This window comes from Suillus clintonianus (genome assembly GCF_016758775.1).
Source record: "Suillus clintonianus strain FC179 chromosome Unknown DEU56scaffold_2, whole genome shotgun sequence".
Classification (NCBI taxonomy): domain Eukaryota; kingdom Fungi; phylum Basidiomycota; class Agaricomycetes; order Boletales; family Suillaceae; genus Suillus; species Suillus clintonianus.
In genome coordinates, this window is record NW_024539226.1 from 975871 (window position 1) to 998084 (window position 22214).

Genomic DNA, 22214 nt, shown 5'->3' on the forward strand with positions numbered 1-22214 from the left:
TTATTCTTTTCTATTGATGAGCTTAGGGATCTGTACTACTATCACTCTTATCATAAGCTTCCGTATATCCGTTCCTAATTCCATAAACCTAGTTCTGACAGACACGTCAGACTGACGGGTCGTGTGCTTCTACATCATTCCAGCGTGTTCTCGACCACGATGATCATCAAATGATCATACTAAGTGCTTGTACAGATCAGTGCAGGATTGTCAGAATACAAAGGCGCTTGAGAGCTGATATAAAGCGCTCCGAGGTTCTGGTTCTCTCGATAATCACGTTCACTTTCTCTCTTGATCATATCTGCATCAGTCTCAGTTACAGCACCCGCACAATATCTTGTTCGGTTTCCTCGAGACTCTAGCTTTCGCTACCCATCATACTGGTTTTGAGCCGCAAAATACTGGTAGACGACGAACGCAACGATGCAGTTGACGTTCGTAACGGATTTAGGACAGTCGTATTCTGTTGACATCGACCCTGACATGGAGCTTGAGAACGTGATGGCTTTGCTAGAGGCAGAGGTGAGCAACTTGTTATCTACCCCATGTCCATCCAGTCCTAACTTATACATGTCGATTCCCTTCTTGTCTTTACCTCCTCCTTATCCCTTTGTTTGTATGGCACTGTCCATGTCACTGGATCATACAGTCGAGTATACCCCCCAGCGAACAAAGCATATCGCACAATGGACGCGAACTTATAGATCCCAAGGCTACCATCCGGGCGCTTGGCGTAGGCGAGCACGCTATGCTCCTCTTGCGCAGGCGTGTCAACGTTCCCGGGCCTGAAGGCAGGTGAGCGCATATCTCATGGTTTCAAAGTGTGCGGATTGATTGCCCTTTCACAGACCCATAGAACAAGATGCAGAGATGATGAGACTGCAAATCCTTGGAGATCCACAACTTATGAGACAATTACAAGAGGTGCGTGATTATCATTTCTTGCTTTCTTTAGTTTCTCACTGAGTGTGCTTCACTCAGACACTACCGGAAATAGCTGCTGCTGCCCAGTCCAACCCTACACGTTTTGCAGAGCTCTTGCGACAGCAACGTGACCGCGCACAGCAAGCTGAGCTTGGTCGGCAGCGCGAAATTTCGGCTCTCAATGCTGACCCATTCGATGTTGAGGCGCAGCGTCGTATTGAAGAAGCTATCCGTCAACAGGCGGTCATGGAAAACATGGAGCATGCGCTCGAGTACTCCCCAGAAGCGTTTGGGCGGGTGACGATGCTTTAGTGAGTATTCGTTTGAGTTCAAAGCATAGAGGTGTTGATGGACGGCAGCGTGCCGGTGGAGGTAAACTCGCATCCTGTGAAAGCATTTGTGGACAGCGGAGCACAGCAGACAATCAGTGTGTCTTATCCACCATTTGTGTCTGTCTGTCTGACCTGACTTGACTTGTGCAGTGAGCCCTGAATGCGCAGAAGCATGCGGGTGCGTCATTTTCATCTACATCAGACGAAACTGACATATCACAGGATAATGCGACTTATTGATGGGCGATTTGCAGGCATCGCACGTGGAGTGGGGACTGCGAAGATTCTGGGACGTGTGCATAGTGCGCAGATTCGGCTTGCGGATTTGTATCTTCCTTGTTCGTTCACGATAATGGAGGTCAGTTTACTTGACTTCTCTTCTCAGATATTTCCCCGAGCTCACGCATATTTAAGGGACGTGATGTAGATCTTCTCCTTGGGCTCGACATGCTGAAGGCTCACCAAGCATGCATCGACCTCGAAAAATCAGTGCTGCGTATCCAAGGGCGGGAAGTGAGCTTCCTCTCTGAACACGAACTCCCCGAAAAAGCACGGATGATCGACTCGGGAGTGGAAGATCCAAGTGCGTCTACATCAGGTTCTTCAAGCAACGCCCCACAACCCGCACGAACGAGTGCTGGTGGGAGCACTGGCAACCGGGGCTCGTCGTTCCCAGGTGGAGGAAGCACGTTGGGCTCGGCGCCTGCGCCACGTGCACCGACGCGTCTTGCCGCTGCACAGTCACGACACCCAGAATCTGCAATTGAGCTGATTATGGGACTTGGAGTATCGCGGGAAGTGGCAATCAGTATGTTGGATGCGGCGGGTGGGAATGTGGATGCTGCTGCGAGTTTGTTGTTCTGAATCCTAGGGTGGGTGGGGATTCTTGCACAATGATGAGGAGACGTGAATAATCTTGGATCTTGGATCTTTGGGATTGCAAAAAGTGTACGATGTGATGAATTATGATGCGACTAAGATCGTATTTTATGGAGTGGAAATTGGCAACGATATCATGCTGGCTGTACCCAAAAGAGACGTCTGGTACAATCATAGCCCGGATGATTACAATGTATGACAAGATGTATCTCTTTTGACTCCCGCATAAATTGGCGCTTTGTCTTAACCCTTCACCGCCATCATCAACTACCTATTTTATTTTGTCTGTGCGATTTCTTTGGTGCGAATGGCGCGAATGGCTCGAACAAGGCGAACGGAGTGAAAGTCGACACCCGCGGTACCGGTACCCATTCAAGGCTCTCAGACGTTCAGGTAGCCCAGGACGATATGCCAGTGTCAAACGCGAGTCACTGAGCCTGACTGGAACATTTAAGAGTTCAACTACATAGTCTTGACATAGTCAATAACTATAAGTTGAACCTCAGTCGACTTACTACAACCAGGTCCAGCTTTTTGAAGATCGGTTCCACCGTGACGCATACACACGGCATTCACTCTTCATAATTCCTCACTCACCCTACACTGTCACCGGGCAAAGACGACAATAAATTCACACACTCTTGCCCGACAAGGTCAGCTTTTCTACAACAGAAGTTAGAACCAACCTTGCATGCAATTGCTGATGAACCCTTTGGCCAGAGTCCGTAAATTCAAAACATTTAAAAATACGGAAAAATCAGAATCCACCGTCCAACTTTGCACTCGTCCTCGACTTTGCCTTATCAGATCCAAAGCTCGTTCTTTCATGTCTGCTAATTTCTCTGGTCGATATATTACGACGGTCAAGATAGTGATTCTGATTTTTTTTGAAGTCCGATGCGCACGAACCTCCTTCGTCATCTTCAAGTTGATACGAATATAAATGCTTGGTAAACCCCTATTGTCTTGCAACGAAGTTCTGTCTTTGCTCCTCCACAATGGCTACCAAGTTCAATGCTTTGGATGAAGATAGCAAGCCCGTCTCCAGATTCAACTTACCTCCCTCATATGATGCAATTCCTTCGTCCGTATCAGCAGATTCCACCTGGTTCGGGCGATCGGTATTTCCCTTTTTTCACTCCAAGCAAGAATGTCTATCTCGCATCCGTGCAATTGTTTCCTCTCCAGATTTCACCTCGTCCTCGGTCGCTCAAACTGTCAGCGCCTGCGCCGACACTCTCCCACCAGCAGAGTTTTCCAAACTCCTTCAAAAACACAATATTGAGCAACACACGCCTCTGTATTGGGCAATTGTGAATAATCAGCGAGAAGCCTTTTGGGCATTGACTAAATTCATTTCCAAATTCTCTCCTGCTTGTTCTGCCGACTTACGTCTTGCGTGCATGACGGCTAGCGACCATGCATTGTTCGCGCAGCTGAATTTGGGTCACACAGTTAATCGTAAGTAGTATCAGTACTTCATGCCCCGAGACAGCATTGATTAATTCGCCTATCAGCCGAGGATCAGTCTTTAAGATGCTTTTTGGGTTGTCCGCCAGATGAGAGTGAGGTGGAAGGACTAGGCAATAACATCTTCGTTGGTTGTCTCCGCTTCAGGATGTTTCAGAAACGCCTTCGCATTACACAGAAATTAGGCGTAGAATTTATTGCCGGGAGTATGTGGTCCACGTCGTTTCTTTTCCTTGCACTTATGGGAACATGCTATCCACTGCAGGCCGTATATGGGTGATGAGCTTTTATCTGGGACCGGAAGGGAGGTGGCGCGTTAAACTCTCGCTTTCAGAGCACAGCTTTCCAGCACGACCAGACATTGTGCTTCAGATAGAGGCCCACAGAAGGTTGCCCGACTCTCCGATCCCGGAGGCTCTAATCGTAAAATTGAACCATTCGTCGGACATGCTTGTACCTAAAGAGCGAGTTTATTGTTTCCCATCATAGGCGTGCTGAAGTTTTTACATCATTCCAATGCGGCTATCCTTTGCTCACTTGCTGGTTGATGCGCAGATCACACGGCAATTACACGGTCAATAAACCCAGCGTGAAATACACAGGACTTTGGTATCAGTTCGGTAGTGATTGGCCACTGGACAAGTAAGTTGTCTTCCTTGACGATCTTCCTTAGTTCAATCTGTATTGTGAAATGTGCTCGTGGTGCCGTTTACGTCCATCAGCATGTTTCCGACTTTGCTTGAACTGACTGTATCGCTTTAGCGACACTGTGTATGTGGACTGCGATGGTACCCTGCATGTATCAATGAGGGTGACATTGAAATAGTGTTGCTTGGTCAGGTCAGTCAGTCCACCCCTTCAATCCAAATAACCACTCACAGTTACTTATGCATGCAATACAGCTGACCGTGGTACATTGTCCAACACAGCCCTTTTGGTGTATTCTTTGACTGTTTGAACTTCCCTGGACAAAACAATTGCCATGAGGGACGACTTTGATTATTTTCACCAGCCCGGATACGAGTTGTGTTTGCCAAGTCACTTTGCAAGCCCTTGGTCCTTCTTGCAAAGATGATGCATGTTTCATCAAGACCTTTCCTCAACACCATCACGCATATCAGACGCTGTTAGGGTGCTACCAGAGAGAATCGGTTATGGAGGCTTCCCGAGCAAACGTGCCAATCGATTTCTGGATCGGTAAACATATTGTAGCTTGTATTATCACTCGGCACTTGATCCAGGTAATGACAATATAACCTGAATTCGGCATTCTCCGGGTTCCTAACATTCGCCTACCGTGAACGCAGCTTCAATGAATCAAGTGAAGTCACGACATATTATCATTAGATATCATCATATCAACATTTCAACACAAAGATTGAAGACCTTCCGCCAGAATACCCAGATGAACAACATGCAGCTCGATTGAAGCCCATCATGCCCGACGTCACCGTCATCCACGACCTCAGCGAGGAAATTGACGTTGCATTCTTCTTAGGCGTCCCAACCAACTTCATAAATAACCTCCAATCTGGCGCACGGTGGACGGTAAGCCTAGCGAGCCGGAGTCCCGCTGCCATGCATAATCAAGAAGGAACGACTGTCTTCCTTCTATATGGTCTGGCTAGGGGAGACTAGTTTATATTCACAACACGTAACTGAATATTCATAACACGACACCCAGAATCTGTAATCGAGCTGTTCATGGGACTTGGAGTATCGCGGGAGGTAGCATCATCTCAAGGCAACATCGCGGCCATTACCGCAGCAGTAGTGCCCGTCGAACAGCAAACAAAGTTTGATAAAGGGACGAAAGCGGTTACAGTGATAGTAAGGGGAAGCACTGCAATGGCAGGGACGGGGTAGGGTATAAGAAGGTGCCAGGCATGCAACCACGCAGTCAGTTGAATCCACCGTCCTTCCTTGCTAGTCTCCTGGTAATATCAAAACAATCTGAACTTTCAGCTCCAAAGAACTGACTATCGACTTCAGTAGGCAAAGTATACCGTGACCACCTCCTGAACCAGTTAGGCATATTCGAAATCGCTATTGACGGCAGGCCACAGCACACGAGGAGATCTTGCTCGTACTTTCCAACTTCGCTGGCGACCATGGCTTCCAAAGCTGTGACGACATCGACTTTGACACCTGTCATGACATTGGAGGGTCATGGGGGGTCTATCCCGTGCATTTGCTACTGTCCGGACGGAAAACAACTAATCAGCGGATCTTGGGACAAGACCACGCGACGATGGGACCTGCAGGTAGGTAAGGAGATTGAGGAGGCGCGGGATGTTTATGAGCACGAAGTAAGTGCGGTAGCAGTATCAAATGATGCTCGATGGGTGGTCACTGTCGTCTCTCGTCACGGTGGACCCGGCAATACGTTGAGCTGGGGTCTCAACGTGAAAGTCCGTGATGTTGAGACGGGGACGAAACATTTTGAACGCTTCTCAAGGTCCGGGAAGGTCAGCTGCATCGACATCTCCACGGACAACACATTACTGGCGAACGGGATGTGGGATGGTAGTGTGCAGATACGGAGCTTGGATACTGGCAAGCTTGTGGCTGGTCCATTGAGATGTGATGATTATGTGGGCGCAATTCGATTCTCGCCAGACTCGAAGAAGCTCGCAGCGATGTCACATGTGGGGAAATGCCTTGAAGTGTGGGATGTCGAGACACAGACATCAGGTGCCAAAGTGGGGGGTTATTATGAGGCTGCAACTGGGGTATATGCGCCGGTGTTGTGGACAATGCAAAGCAAATCCATCGTTGCCGCATTCGGTTTCTCGGGTGCCTTCGCGAGGATAATCTATGAGTTCGACGCGTCGACGCTGGAGACTGTCGGAGCTCCATTCAAAGGACACGGCGAGTTTGTGACAGGTCTATCACTTTCATTCGACGGTGTGCCCCTTGCTAGCGGTTCGACCTTCGACCACACGATCAAGCTGTGGGCCTTCGAGTCCCGCCAGCTCCTCTCTTCATTTGACATTCAGAGACCACACGACATCATCCTCTCACCCAACTCACACCAACTGGCTTACACCACCTGGGCTGACGACAATATCCATATATGCGACATTCCACCCGACATTCTTGCTACTGTTTGGCCTCCACAAGAAACACAGACTGATGTATTCATTCACCCGCTTAGATCTGTTGTTCATGCGCTAACATTATCTTGCAGACTGTTGCCCCTCACAATCCACGCCTTGCCGATCTACTCAGTGTACGTGGTCCCTTAAAACCTTTCTTCTAGTCATTTATACCACTGCATCGATTGTCACAGTCCAACGCAACACGCCGTGCCGCGCGTCGAAACCTAGCCACGTCACCTTTCACACCCCTTCCCCACCCGCTAAGACGATCTACAGAGAAGCCCACTATCTTTCGCCACATCCGCCCGTTCCTTCCTTATCCTTTCCGGAGTGCAGTTCCTCCTGTTCGGAATGATCGGCCTCGCGACCCTTTGGATGTATGTTCTACTGTACCCATTTCCCTCGCAGTTAACTCAATTTTTCCCCTCGCAGTTTCCTGCTACACTACCTCTACCTTCCACCAGCTCTCCCTTAGTGCAGTCCACGATTCAAAGGCGTTCACATACGGATCTCCCTGAGAACGTATGTATCAACTGCTGTAACCAAACCTTTGACTCACACACATTTTCCAGTCTCAACCCACACCAATGCCACTCCGGCCCGTTCGTGCGCTTCATGCTCCGCTACCCGTTGTTGATGTTCCTCTCGCGTGGGGTGAATTGGTATGCTCAGTTAATTTTTTTCACTATATTCGAGATCTCAATGATTTGCAGCGCCACGCCGCAGCGGGTGCTCCCTCCAAGGATGATGACATGATACGTGATGAAGGTGTTCCTTCTCCTCCTCCTTCACCCAATCCCAATTCCCAATCACTCGCAGCTGTGCAGATTAATACCGGACAGCATGGTAGCGGCAGGTTTTGTGGCTGCTTCTAAACCGGTTTTGCTGATGTTTTCCAATGCTTAGTTTTGATTGTTGTCGCTCGTCGCATGCTTTTATTCGATCAACGTGGACTTGTACCAATCGCTTCTTAGTCCCACACTAAGTGGCACCCCGAATCAAGACCCCGGACACCACACCAGGTCAACACGCCCAACGGCGTCACCAACAGTCTCCCTCCCAATCAATAGAACCTTTAAAAACCCAAAAAACATATTATAGATACTAACACTCACAGATGGCACCTCCCACGATGCCCGAGAAGAAAAAGAGCCCAAGGGACGGGACAAGTCCACCAACCACTCGAAACTCCAGAAGCTCAATGACGCAAGACGATATAGAATCCTTACCAGGCGCAGTGACAAACATCGATTCGGCAGAAAAATACCTGGCCAGCGCACTTTTACGCCAAGCGGATGAACCACTCACCCTAATTCACATCACCGGAATCCTTTTTCAAATCACGCAAATGGCCAAGTCCACCCCTCTTCCAGTCGTCAATGCCATTCGAGCGGTGGCTTTCATATTAAAACAATTGACCGCATCAGAGATCGCAGAAGCCGTGATTCTCCATCTTACTGACTCCGTGACCACCAGCATAGTAAACAACGTCGTAGCAGCCATCTCACCTCAAGTCGCAGCGATACACTCTGTATCCGAGGAGCTGAAAGACTCACTGACTCAGACCTCAAAGCTTCAGGGTGTAATAGAGAGAGAGAGGAACGAGAAAGAAGAGAGTCTTCAGACGGCGGCAGAGAGGATCGAAGACGCAGTGGACATGCTCTATGAATCTATCGAAGACTGCAACAACTCATGCAAGACCCTCACTCCATCACTAGAATCCACGCAAGACAGCATCAACTCCCTTTCTACTCAATTCTCCCAACGCCTGCCAGCGGAATCACATCCCACATCCCCATCGCTAGTCCACCCCACTTACAGCTCAATCGCAGCCACACATCCCCCTCCACCTGTTGACCAAGCAGTAGCCAGAGCCGCAATAAGAGCAAAACAGATCCTACTTGACCCTACTCCAGGACGCACACTCTTCGCACAGGAAGACACCAACTCAATCATTGCAAAGAAAATATCCGACATGCTACTAGTGATACGCTCGGCAAACACCCCCAAGGGTACAGTGCGAGCCGTACAACGTCTCCGCAATGGAGGTGTCATCGTTGAACTCGAAAACGAACAGCTCGCAAGTTGGTTACGCAGCCCCACCGGCAGACAGGCATTGGAAGCTCACCTGGACGCCTCAGCCAGCGTTCGGGACAGAACTTACGCAGTAGTAATCCAATTCCTACCTATCACGTACGAGATCGATCGAGAAGATTTCCCTCGTCTGATCGAAAACGAAAACAAACTTCCGCCTAACTCCATCGCTTCCATCCGATGGATCAAGCCCCCCCAGCGCCGATCAAAAGACCAACGCAACGCCTTCGCCCTTCTGCAACTACGAGATGCAAACACAGCCAACGATACCCTCAAGGAAGGACTCTGTATCGACGCTCAACGATACACAGTCAACAAAGACAAGAAAGAACCTACGCGCTGTGCCAAATGCCAGAAATTCGGACATATCGCCCGCAACTGCTCAGCTCCACACGACACGTGTGGTACATGCAGTGGACGACACTGGACCGCTCAGTGTAATGCATTCCGCACAGAATGCTGCGTCAACTGCAAAAGTCAGACCCACACGAGCTGGAGTCGCAAATGTCCAGAATTCATGCGCAGATGCTCGACATTAGATGAAATGTACCCGGAAAACAAGATGCCGTTCTTCCCTACAGAGAACTTGTGGACCCACGCCTCACTCCCACCTAAGCCTCCCGTTCGCACCCCATCCAACAGCACGCCCTCTCGTCTAGTTAACGCCAACCTACGCACGCCAATTCCCCAAACCAAACAAACCACCCTCAGCTTCCCTACCACCTCACAGCCCTCAATCGCCTCTAACCCGCCGTCCACTCCATCTGCAACCCCATCGTCCAGTCAGCCAACGCCCAACACCCATCAGATATCTACACTAGCTGCACCCCCCGGCCCTTCAACACCCCTCCCAGTCGCCCCTCCATCTCCATTCTACTCTGCTCCCTCAAGTCCCAATGCGCTCCCCCCACTCCCATTGACCAATGCCTGAACAACCGAAAACCCCCAACACCGGCCTCAAGATCTGGCAGCAAAACCTTAACGCCTCCTTAGTAGCCCAAGAATCACTCATGAACAGCTCAGACATCTCCAACTACGACCTCCTAATCATACAAGAACCGCATATAAACTTTCTCCGCAACACTCGTGCCTAGTGCTGCCGTGGTTCGGTCCAGAACCACGGTTCGAACCGGACTTTGGTCCGGTTCTTGTGTGGTTCGGTCCACGGTCCAGGTGTCAGCCAGAACCGGACCATAGTACGGTTCTCGGTTCTGCATTGGCCGAACGGTTCTATGTTGGTTTGGACGCGTCCCGAACCGTCCCGAACCTCGAACCGATTTTATTTTCGAACTTAAGATATTTACGATTGACTATGGTTTTCTCTCTCACTGACAACGCTCTTTGCTCAGTGTCAAGTCATTTTTGGAAGTACGTGGATTGTTTGTGAACATGCTCAGTGGTTAGTATAACATTAACGTTGCAGGTCGATGCTACACGATGATGTCACAACGAGTTCGGGGGTCGGTCATGTCAATGAACTCCCACCTAGGTTTTTGACAGCATAGAAGCCGTTTCATGTTCATTATCGGTATTTCTATCACTTAGTTCTTGTCCTGATCTTGTGCTCTCAGTCCTCCCAAATGGGTGGTGCCCACCCTCATTCCTCTGCAAGCACACTCCTTGTTCGCCTTTCCTCGCTCCTCCACTTTCAACGCGACAATGTTAAAGCGACCGACCGTCCGCAACCCTCAACGTCTTCGAGGTTACACCTACAGGTGCTCTTCGCTCGCCTGTCCTCTAGTAGTCAATCATATCAACATGCAAATCATGGCGTGTCTCGGCCTCAAGTTCCTCGTCCGCTATCTGTTTTTGAATGACCTCTCGAAGCTCCGCTCTCTTACTTCCTTCTCACTTCCAAATCCCTGAGTCACTGGGGTGGTAGACACGCCGTTTACATATAACTCACTTTCTCTACGAGTGTCGTGGTCCCTCCCTCGACGATTTTGAAGCCGCCCTCACATCTATACTCACTCAGACTCCCAACCTAGATATTTCCATTGTCGACAAGGGCATTTGGACCCATTGCGGACACGCTGGGTACGCATTGCAAGAACTTATGTGGTGTAACGGCATCATAAGCAGTATGTGGTCTTACCAGAGGAGTTGATATAGTCTTAACAGATCTATCAATATAGAAGCTGCACGATGTGCGCACTGCTCACTGACATGTACCCGCCGAACTCCTTCCCAAGGTCATATAGGCATTAAATGCTCTCCCGCTCCTAGTTTCCCTTGCCGTCGAGTGCGATGCACCAGTTGCGCACAAGATGTCAAGCTCCACCTCCCAAATCTTCAGCAGCTCATCCTGCACGGGTGAACAAGTCAACGGCTGGACCCTCCCCCTCCTACGCAGCTGTTCCAGAGACTTTGTAAATGATTTTTCGCCCCTACTAAAATTTTCGGGTTCGGTTCGAGTTCAGACCGGAAAAAAACCGAACCGGACCTCAGAGAACCGTTCTCTGAGGTCCGGTTCTGGGTTCGAAGATTTTGTAGAACCGAACCATGGTCCGGTTCTTGGTTCTCGTCCAGGACCCTCTGAACCGGACCGAACCGGACCACGGCAGCACTACTCGTGCCAGCCATCGCTGGCACGTCTTATACCCAACTAACCATTATTCACACCCACAGGACCGCTCACGAGCCATCACGTTCGTTAACACATCGCTCGATACAAACACCTGGCGTCAAATACCCTTCCCATCGTCAGACATCGTCGTCCTTCAACTATCAGGAGAGTATGGTTCATGTTCGATCATCAACGTCTACAACGACTGCACGCACCAACTCACCCTCCTAGCGCTGAACACGTTCCTCGACCAGAACATCACCGAACTCCGACCTTCGGCTGAAGATCACATGCTCTGGATGGGTGATTTCAACCGTCACCATCCCATGTGGGAAGACACTCGTAACCGGCACCTCTTTAATTATACTACCTGCAGCCCGCTTATTGACCTAATCGCTGACCATGGAATGTTACAGCTTCTCCCCGCTGGGATACCAACCCTCCAAGCCTCCTGCTCGGGAAACTGGACCCGCCCCGACAACACCTTCGGCACAGAAGGCATCATCGAGGCGGTGGTCTCCTGCTCGACCGACCCCTCTCGTCGAGGCCCCAAGACTGACCACCTGCCCATAATCCTAGAGCTCAACCTTGAAGCCCCACGCGCGGACGCCACGCCACGCCTCAACTGGTGTGAGGTCGACTGGACCAAATTCAAGGAAACACTCACCGCCAATCTTGCTCCCTACCCACCTTCAATCCTCGGATCAGCGGAAGAATTCCAGGTTTCGGCGCGGCGAATCACCCAAGCCATCACGTCAACAATGGAAGTGTGTGTTCCCCGATCCAAACCCTGTCCACACTCGAAGAGATGGTGGACCCGCACCTTATCAGATATGCGCAAACAGGTCGGCAAACTCAGTAGGAAATCGCACCAGCACCGAGGACTACCACTCCACCCTTGCCACGCCGAATACAAATCCCTCAAGAACCGCTACGCAGAGGAGATCACGCAGACGAAGAAATCACACTGGATTGAGTGGCTCGAGGACTTAGAAGGTAACGACTTATGGACGGCTAATCGTTACATTTCCACAGCACCGAGCGACGGCGGCAGATCTCGCATCCCGACCCTCATATCCAAGCTCCCAGATGGTTCGTCAACAGAGGCCTCCACCAATGCAACGAAAAGCATAGTCATAGCCAAGGCTTTCTTCCCTCCCCCCCCTTTAGTAGACTCCGTTCCCGCTGACTACCTTTACCCAGACCCAGTAACCCACCACACCCCAATCACCCCAGACCAGATATCTCGCGCAATATCGAAGCTTAGTGGCTATAAAGCCCCCGGTCCAGACGGCATCAAGAATATAGTTTTCAAGGAATGCGAAGCCATACTGACCCCCCACCTAGTCTATTTATTCAACGCGGTCTTCTCGTACCGCACGTACTATGAGCCTTGGAAAAGGTCCACGACGGTCATATTGAGGAAGCCCGGCAAGCCCTATTACAACGTTGCAAAAGCCTATCGACCGATAGCGCTGCTCAACTCCACATGCAAACTTCTCACTGCCATTATCGCTGACCAACTAACTTTCATCCTAGAGCATCACAACCTCCTACCCAACACTCATTTTGGCGGACGCCCGGGTCGCTCCACGACCGACTCACTCCATCTCCTAGAAGACACAGTAAAGAACGCCTGGCGAGCGCACAAAGTAGCGTCAGTCCTTTTCTTAGACATCGAAGGTGCCTTCCCGAACGCCGTCACCAAGCGGTTGATCCACAACATGCGCTCGCGACGACTCCCACGCGAACTCGTCAACTTCACGGAACGACTACTCACTGGACGACAAACTCAACTCCATTTCGACGGCTTCACCTCAAACTGGATCAACATCGACAATGGGATAGGGCAAGGCGACCCCCTTTCAATGATTCTATATGTTATCTATAGCGCTGACCTAGTGGACATTGCTCGCCCTCGACGAGGGCGTGAGTCCCTTAAAGAACTAACCCTTGCTTTCGTAGACGATACTGCCCTAGTGGCTATCGGCAAGAACTTCGCGGATACCCACAGCACCCTCAAAGACATGTTAGAACACCCCGGCGGGGGATTTGAATGGTCACGGGACCACAACTCCCGATTCGAGACCAATAAGTTCGCGCTTATCGACTTTTCGATGAATAGGCAACGTGAACGCCCAGAAATGATCATCCAAGGTTCCACCATACACCCTTCCTTCACCCATCGCTTCCTAGGCGTCATCATCGATCAGGAACTCCGCTGGAAACAACAAGTTGATCACGCCCTTGCTAAAGGACTCGCCCACGTCATGCAACTGAGACGACTATCTACCACATCGAAAGGCATCCCGCTCCGTCTAATGAGACAACTATACCAGGCTACAGCAGTCCCTAAGATGCTGTACGCCGCCGACCTTTGGTTCGCTCCAGCGTTCCGTGGCGAGTCGGATACGTTGCAACGTGGCTCCTTAGGTGTAGTCAGAAAACTCACTTCTATTCAGCGATTAGCCGCCATCGCCATGACTGGGGCAATGAGGAGCACTGCCTCAGATATCCTCGAAGTACATGCTAACCTCCTCCCTATAGCTCTCCTCCTGCAAAGCGCTTGCCATCGCGCCATCGTGCGACTCGCCGCACATCCGAACACCCATCCCTTATTCGCTCCAGTACGAAAGGCAGCCAGCCGCTATGTATCGTCCCACCGTTCGTCCCTACACCGACTCACCCATTATCTTAGTATCAAACCGGATGAAATTGAAGCCTTGATTCCAGCCCGAAGAGCCCCTACCGCCACATGTCCCTACAAAGTTCATATCGCAGCATCAAGGAAGGAAGCCGCAGACGAACATCATGACCTACCGGACCACATCCAAGTCTACGCAGATGGCTCGGGTCACAACGGAGGTATAGGTGCCGCTGCCATCCTCTTTCGGGCGGGAAGATCACCACGCACGTTACGCTACTACCTGGGACCCAGCGAAGAACATACAGTATATGAGGCCGAAATGGTAGGACTGACCTTAGCGGCCAGACTCATAGCCACAGAACAGCAAATCGAATTCCCATTGTCGATCTCTATAGACAACCAGGCAGCACTAGTATCCGGTGAGCGTTTCCATTCCGGCCCAGGAGCTTATCTATCCCTCAAGTTTCAGAAGTTACTACGCGCGGTACAGAAGACTAACCAGCATTATGACATAATGTTAAGATGGGTTCCAGGCCATGAAGGGGTACATGGCAACGAAGAAGTGGATAAGGCAGCGAAAGTAGCGGCAGAAGGCTCTCATCGTTCAAGTCCCCGTGCGTTGCTCCCCAAATTTCTTCGTAACGGTCCGCTACCGCTAAGCATTGCAGCATTGAAACAAGCCCACCGAATGCAAGTGCAAGCCAGATGGTCGAGGATCTGGCCCACCTCCCCCCGATATCAACGCCTACACGAAATAGACCCCAACGCCCTCAACAGATCCTTTCTCAAGCTCACCGCTCATTACCCCAAACGACTCACCAGCCTCTTAATCAGTCTCCGCACTCATCATATCCCCTTGAACAAACACTTGCATCGACTAACCAAAGCCGACTCCCCTCATTGTCCTCACTGCCCGCAAGCAGAAGAAACCATACACCACTATCTATTTGCATGCCCTCAATATCAAAGAGAACGACACATCCTGTCTTGTGCGCTCGGTCGCAAATCCACTTCACTACCCCACCTCCTAGCAACACCCGAAGCCATACCCCATTTAGTTTGTTTTGTTAATGCTACGCGCCGTCTTAAACCAACCTTAGGTGAAATCTCGTTACCCCCAGCACAAGCAGATTGACAGCCTTGCCCTCGCAGCTTCACCCTCCACGACATCGATACCAACGCCACGCTACCACGATACCATACATCCCCCTAATCACCTCACCACCTAATCACCTAATCGCCCATCTCCTATCCTACCCAAAACTAAAACACTCCCGCTCGCACACACGAGATCGAAGGCTCACAAACCTAAGGATTCAGCTGATAGGCAACTGGAATACTCCCCTTGACACGCTATGTTAAATGCTACCCCCCACATAGCGAAGAAGCGAGCACGCGCTTCCCAAACTTCAAAAACTTATTCCATATTAAAAACCCTACCGCATCCCTTACTCTTTCTCTGTTTGGTCTGCGAAAGCAGCCGAGCACGCGTTATGTTACATTCGTCACACTAAAAAACACAACAGTATATCTTCTAGTCACTACATCTCCGACAAATCGCTCATCTAAAACGGCCGGCGGGAACGGCGGGAACGGCGGATCGGTGAGGGTACGCCCTACACTGATGCATTTGAGGATCTGGAGATATAGCACGGGGCACGGGGCCCCTCGACTTGACAGTATTGTCCTACATAGAGTAGCACTCTCAATGGACATAAATCAGGATTAAAAAAAAAAAAAAAAAAAACGTGGACTTGTAGCAGTGTACTGTCGATATGCCATGTTTCGAAATTCATTTTGTCCTTGTATCGATCACATCAATCAGACATAACTAGAGGAGCTCGGCTTCGCTGTGTGCCAGAGGTATTTTATTCTACAACATCCTGTTGAAGACGTGAACAATGCCTGCCGCCATCCTCCACCATCAAAATATACCATCAACATGTGAGCAAAGTCACGGTGATATTTACGTTCAGGGTCTTGCTCAATTTATTTTGTTTTCGCGGACATGCAACGTGCATGCCAGTGGTGGCTGATCGATGATCGCTGAACTGGCGCTCGTTGGTCTGTTAAGGCAGCTCCAACACCAAACCAAAATGGTCATGCTTGTGAGCCGAAAAGCAGACAGATTTGATCATACTTACCGTAAACGCTGTGCAGAGTACCACGCGGAAGGAGCGTGTTACAGCAAAGTACAAGAGGGTGGTCGTACATAGACGCACACATTCATTTCTCGCCCTTCTCCAACGTTGCTAGCCTCTTGGAAACATCCAAACGATCTGAATTTTCACCGCTGACAGACTGACGATCGGCTTCAGCGGATAAAGGTGATAAGAGTCGGGTATCCTTCGAAATCACTGTTAACATCAGGCCACAGCACAGAAGACTTCACCGACGTTTCTTCGAGCACTTCCACATCGAATCTTGCCTCACCTGCTTACCTCGCTGGTGAGGACACGGCTATGGCTTCCGGATCGAAACAGCCTGCAGCAGCAACCACATCGATTTCGACAACCGTATTGGAGGGTCATACTGAGTCTATTCCATCCATCTCTTACTTTCCAGACGGCAAACACATAGTCAGCGGGTCATATGACAAGACCGTCCGGCGATGGGACCTGCAAACGGGTAAGGAGATTGAGGAGGCGCGGGATGTATGGGAGCAGGAAGTAGATGCGGTAGCGGTATCAAGGAATGGTCGATGGATTGTCACCGCCGGTGGAGATTCTGATGATTGTGGAGAGGCAAAAGCCCATGATGTTGAGATGGGGATCGTAATAACATTTCAAGGCCACTCAGACCGGATCAACTACATCGATATCTCCACGGACAACAAACTACTGGCGAGTGGGGCAGAAGATCGTACAACGCGGATATGGAGCTTAGTCACTGGAAAACACGTGGCTGGTCCATTCAAGAGCACTGACAAGGTGGGCGCAATTCGATTCTCGTTAGACTCGAAGAAGCTCGCAGTCAAGTCAGGCGCGGTGAAGTGCCTTGAGGTGTGGGATGTCCAGGCGCAGAAATTGGATGTCAAATTGGGAAAATATGATCGCAGACGCGGCCCAGTCTCGGATGCACCGGTGTTCTGGACGACGAAAGACAAATCCATTGTTGCCGCCTTTAGCTTCAAGGATGAGAATGCCAATAGGATCTATGAGTTCGACGTGTTGACGTTGCAGACTGTTGGAGCATCTTTCGAAGGCCACACCGACACTATCTCTGGTCTAGCGCTCACATTTGACTGCGTTCTATCAGCTTCCGCGGACCAGACCATCAAGCTATGGGCCTTTCAATCCCGCCAGCTCCTCGCCTCTTTTTCCATTCAGAAACCCCGTTGTCTTATTCTTTCACCCGACTCAAGACAAGTGGCTTACACGACCTATGATGACACCAAGATCTATATTTGTGACACTCCACCAGACATCCTTGCTACCCTGCGGCCTAGAGTACGCGGCCTATATACCCACTGGCATTGTTCATGCACTTACACTCTCTTGCAGATCAGTGACCCTGACGATCTCCCCCCTGAAGCGATGCTCCAAGATCTCACAAAATATATCACCAGGGATGAAGACTATCCTGTTGCTTGTGGCGGGTTCAGCGAGATCTGGAAATCTACCTATCACAATGATCAGAGATCAATTAAAGTTCGTTTGCCATGTTGTGACTGCCCATCTGTCTAAAATTGATAATTGTGCAGGACGCAATGAAGACGTTGCGGGTGTCCACTGCTGATGACCTTGGTGCAGCAAAGACGAAGATGATTAAGGTCAGTGTCTTGACGAAAGGTTGCATCTGATATTACTTACGCCAGAGGTCGCCGCTTGGTAGAGTATACAGCGTGAACTTAGAATATGGGCCAAACTTAAGCACAAAAATATTCTCTCTGTTTATGGTTACACTTATGGCTTCGGCCCATTTGGAGCGAGAGTCAATCCTCGGGCGGAGAATGGAAACCTGACGGGCTATCTCAGGCTGGGTGCGGGTCTTGCTCTCGTTAGTCAATTACAGATTGTAAGTCCTCATTTGTATTGCATAAAGCCTACGGACTAATGACAATCTCAGATCAGGGATTTCGCAGCTGGTTTCCAATATCGTACGTGCCAGACAGTTTAATCCTGGGCCAGGAGTCCTAACTATTCCCCGTAGTTCACGCCAACAACCTGAGGGTCATCCATGGTGATTTCAATGGGGTAAGTTCACTTTCTCGATGGTTTCAATCCGATTGAGATGTGGTCTCCAGCCTAATATGCTCATCCATGGTGATGGTACCGCATGTGTTGCCGACTTCGGTCTCTCCTTGATGTCTTCGGAGGTTATAAACGACTCTCAGACTTCTTGGACTTCTACGCCCACAGGCAGCGTACGATGGATGGCTCCCGAGCTGCTTTTACCAGAGCGGGAGGATGGATCTCCGGCACGGCCGAGCGAGCAGAGCGACATATTTTCGTTTGGCGGTATTATGGTACAGGTGGGTTTGATGTAGTTCCATCGACAGAAATAGTTGACAGAGAGATCAAGAACGAATTTCACTCGCTGTCTGGATCCCCTCAGGATCCAGACCTCGCCGTGCTCCAGGACCTCACGAAATACATCACCGAGGACGAAGAATATGCTGGTGCTGTTGACGGGTTCGGTGAGATTCATGACCTCACAACATACATCAAGAAGGATGCAGAATACCCCGCTACGGTTGGCGGGTTCGGCGAGATATGGAAATGTACATATGAGAAGGATAGAACATCAATCAAAGTTAGTTTGCGATATTTTCTGTCCATCTGTCTGAAGTAAACAATTCGTAGGTTGCAGTGAAATCGTTAAGGGTATGTGCTGATGATCTATTTGGTGTAAAAAAGGAGAAAAAGATCAAGGTGAGTGGCTTGACGAAGGACTGCATCTATTATAACTGATGCTAGATATTTGGCAGAGGATACAGCGTGAACTCACAATATGTGCCAATATGAAGCATAAAAATATTCTGCCCGTCTATGGTTATACAACTGGCTTTGGCCCATTTATGGCGATAGTCAGTCTTTGGGCGGAGAATGGAAACTTGACAACCTATTTGAAGTGTCAGGGTAAAGCTCTTGCTGTTGTTGAACGATTCCGGATTGTGAGTCCTTCCGTTTATTCCTTGTAGATAGCCGACTGATGGAAATCTCAGCTCAATGATATCATAGCTGGTCTGCAATATCGTAAGTACTAGTTAGTGCCAATGGGTATGGAGTCAAATACTATTTCAGTTCACGACAACCATGTCATCCATGGTGACTTCAATGGGGTAGGTTTAACCCTTCTCGATGCTTTCAATTTCATTGACATGTGAGTTCTAGAATAATGTCCTCATCTATGGTGATGGCACCGCTTGCATTGCCGACTTCGGTCTTTCTTTACAGTATTCCGAGGTTATCAGTGCTTCTAAGGCTCCCTGGACTTCGGCCCCGATCCAAGGAAACTTGCCATGGATGTCTCCTGAGCTATTTGAAGAGCAGAGGGATGGTTCTGAAGTGCGGCCAAGCCAGCAGAGTGACATCTATTCGTTCGGCGGTATCATGTTGCAGGTGGGTCTTGGGTAATTCCACCTCTCAATAATATCATTGGTTCCGCTCTAGGTCCTCACCAACGAAATTCCCTATTATTACACCACACGCCAACTCACCATCATCGGATGGATAGCACAATCAAAAAAACCTGACCGAACCCGTTACCCTGACGTCCTTGACAAATATTGGCAATTTATTGAGCGGTGTTGGTCTACCGTTCCTCAAGATCGTCCGTCGACAAAGCAAGTTGAGATAGAGATCAGGAACGAATTTTCCTCGCTGTTAGATCTCGCTGATTCTTGAACTGTTTTACATCGCAATCTGTTTACAGGGCAACTAAATATACAGCATGCGGTACATCATACTACTGAACGATAAACGTAGCCTCCGGGCTTCTTATGTTCATCAGGAATTCGACCCGAAACTGATATGGCCAAATACCGTACGTGACAAATAAAACTTTGATTTGAATAATTCGCGTCATTTGATATTGTTGCTCTGCGTTCTCCTATTTCCTTGCGCGCACTGGCTATGGCGCTCTGCTAGATCTTTTCATGGAGCCGTTGGCGTTCAAAACGGCGGCAGATTTTACATTGACGAAAAGAATTTCTGGCGATACGACAGATTTGAAGTCATCGCCACTCCAGACAGTGGTGATCTCCGTGTCAATGTATTTATGTTTGGTGCGAATACAGCTTCCGCCGAAGATGGTATCTATCTGTTGGACGTGCGCGAGCGACTATTCTCGACCTAACCCCTTCGCTCACGGTCAATTAACTACAGCATTATCGAGAGTAAGGACACGGAGAGACACACTGTGCTTATTTACGGAGACGAACGAAGAACGAGATTCTGCAAACATTATAGTTTCCGAGTTATATATTATAAACGCAATGCTGCAACTGCCGACCGAAGGGAGTCCTTGTATTATTATACATCTAGCCTTAGATTTAGATATTTTTCTCATCGCGTCACATATATACGAAAGAAGGCGCTCGTTGGTCTGTTGAGGCCGCTCCAACATCAAAACCAAATGGCCATGCTTGTGAGCTGAAAAGCAAGCGGACTTGATTATACATACCGTAAACGCTGTGCAGAGCTACCACACGGAAGAGGCATGTTACAGCAACCATTTCAACCCGAAGATCGAAGACCTTCTGCCAGCAGAATACCTGGATCAACAACATGCAGCTCGATTGAAACACAGGTACAGAAATACGTATGCACGAGTCTGACAACGTACGATTGTACGTCGTCCACGTACATCTTTGCTTTTTGTGCTCGAAGACTAATTTTCCGCGTGGTCGCTGGCAGATTACACGGCTTCATGTAGCTTGGCGGTGTGTCACCGACAGATTGCCCTTTGCCTAAGAAGCGATGCCCCAGCAGTCGTCAACCAGAATAATGGTTGTCAACCGGAGAACACTATCGAAAAGAATGGCATACAGCAACAGTGTTGCATCACATACTGTGCGAGGGCTTCATGGGGCTAGAGCTGTACGAGGCTCAGATGCGCTCATCACGGAACGAAATGTCCCACCAGCACAAGCCCATGTATCTGTCGAAACCGAGGTAAATGCCACACATCCAGCGCTTTGAAAGTACTGAATATCATAATTTGCTCTACGAGTACTGCACGACAAATTGGTGTAGGAGGGACACTGTGGAATGCTTCATAAACGATTCAGAGACTTCGTGATCATACACGATCAAAGACGCAGACGGGCGTTCGTGGTAATAGACTTACTACGTGTATCTTCAACTCCCATGCCCTGGCAATCCCATATCGTTGGATGGCTCGATGAGCGTCCTTGTAATTCAAAGTGCTATCTCGTTGTCCTCTCCAAAATGGATAGATGAGGATAGGACCGTGACGTGGCTCCTTGTGGACAGCCTAAATATACTATCGGTAGGTGAGCAAAGTCATGGTGATATCTGCACTCAACTTGTGGAAGGAGCTCTCAACATGCAACGTGCATGCCAGTGTTGGGCCGTGGCCGATCGATGATCGCTGAACTGGCGCTCGTTGGTCTGTTAAGGCCGCTCCAGCATCAATACCAAAATGGTCATGCTTGTGAGCCGAAAAGCAAGTGGATTTGATTCTGTAAACGCTGTGCGGGCGTGTTATAGCAAGGTACAAGAGGGTGGTCGTACATAGACGCACACATTCGTTTCTCGCCCTTCTCCAACGTTGCTAGCCTCTTGGAAACATCCAAACGATCTGAACTTTCACCGCTGACAGACTGACGATCGACGTCAGCAGATAAAGGTGATAAGAGTCGGGTATCCTTCGAAATCACTGTTAACATCAGGCCACAGTACAGAAGACCTCACCGACGGTTCTTCGAGCACTTCCAAATCAAATCTTGCCGTACCTGCTAACCTCGCTGGTGAGGACACAACTATGGCTTCCGGATCGAGACAGCCCGCAGCAGCAGCAGCAGCAACCACATCGATTTTGACAACCGTATTGACCTTGGAGGGTCATACTGAGTCTATTCCATCCATCTCCTTCTTTCCAGACGGCAAACACATACTCAGCGGATCATATGACAAGACCGCTCGGCGATGGGACCTGCAGGCAGGCAAGGAGGTTGAGGAGGCACGGGATGTTTGGGAGCAGGAAGTGGATGCGGTAGCGGTATCAAAGAATGG

General features: G+C 49.6%; 7 protein-coding genes across 7 annotated transcripts; all 7 read left to right on the top strand.

Annotated features, from left to right (window-relative positions):
* The first annotated feature begins 140 nt into the window (after positions 1-140).
* Positions 141-1432, top strand: DEU56DRAFT_234064 (aspartyl protease-domain-containing protein). Its single transcript, XM_041345209.1, has 5 exons — positions 141-522; positions 650-795; positions 849-924; positions 982-1235; positions 1284-1432. Exons 1-5 carry the CDS (start codon positions 424-426, stop codon positions 1390-1392), a joined length of 684 nt encoding a protein of 227 aa, XP_041215378.1. The 5' UTR covers positions 141-423; the 3' UTR covers positions 1393-1432.
* Positions 1433-1540: 108 nt separating this feature from the next.
* Positions 1541-2225, top strand: DEU56DRAFT_234084 (uncharacterized protein). Its single transcript, XM_041345210.1, has 2 exons — positions 1541-1618; positions 1671-2225. The coding sequence occupies exon 2, from the start codon at positions 1704-1706 to the stop codon at positions 2118-2120; it is 417 nt and encodes a 138-aa protein (XP_041215379.1). The 5' UTR covers positions 1541-1618; positions 1671-1703; the 3' UTR covers positions 2121-2225.
* Positions 2226-3051: 826 nt separating this feature from the next.
* Positions 3052-4127, top strand: DEU56DRAFT_233988 (uncharacterized protein). The gene is made up of 3 exons (XM_041345208.1): positions 3052-3596; positions 3653-3811; positions 3871-4127. The coding sequence occupies exons 1-3, from the start codon at positions 3134-3136 to the stop codon at positions 4092-4094; spliced, it is 846 nt and encodes a 281-aa protein (XP_041215380.1). The 5' UTR covers positions 3052-3133; the 3' UTR covers positions 4095-4127.
* Positions 4128-5042: 915 nt separating this feature from the next.
* Positions 5043-5564, top strand: DEU56DRAFT_975972 (uncharacterized protein; the record flags this gene model as incomplete). Its single annotated transcript, XM_041359591.1, has 2 exons — positions 5043-5223; positions 5290-5564. 2 exons carry the CDS (start codon positions 5043-5045, stop codon positions 5469-5471), a joined length of 363 nt encoding a protein of 120 aa, XP_041215381.1. The 3' UTR covers positions 5472-5564.
* Positions 5565-5716: 152 nt separating this feature from the next.
* On the top strand, positions 5717-7680 carry DEU56DRAFT_975973 (uncharacterized protein; the record flags this gene model as incomplete). Its single annotated transcript, XM_041359592.1, has 7 exons — positions 5717-6742; positions 6796-6837; positions 6898-7083; positions 7139-7228; positions 7279-7368; positions 7420-7558; positions 7613-7680. The coding sequence occupies 7 exons, from the start codon at positions 5717-5719 to the stop codon at positions 7678-7680; spliced, it is 1641 nt and encodes a 546-aa protein (XP_041215382.1).
* Positions 7681-14797: 7117 nt separating this feature from the next.
* On the top strand, positions 14798-15121 carry DEU56DRAFT_695682 (uncharacterized protein; the record flags this gene model as incomplete). The annotated part of the gene is made up of 1 exon (XM_041347214.1): positions 14798-15121. A coding segment is annotated over one exon (324 nt), but the record flags the coding sequence as incomplete, so codon positions are not given.
* A 3804-nt stretch (positions 15122-18925) lies between these two features.
* On the top strand, positions 18926-19862 carry DEU56DRAFT_723274 (kinase-like domain-containing protein; the record flags this gene model as incomplete). Its single annotated transcript, XM_041347763.1, has 5 exons — positions 18926-19129; positions 19181-19211; positions 19260-19297; positions 19350-19577; positions 19629-19862. The coding sequence occupies 5 exons, from the start codon at positions 18926-18928 to the stop codon at positions 19860-19862; spliced, it is 735 nt and encodes a 244-aa protein (XP_041215384.1).
* Between the last annotated feature and the right edge of the window lie 2352 nt (positions 19863-22214).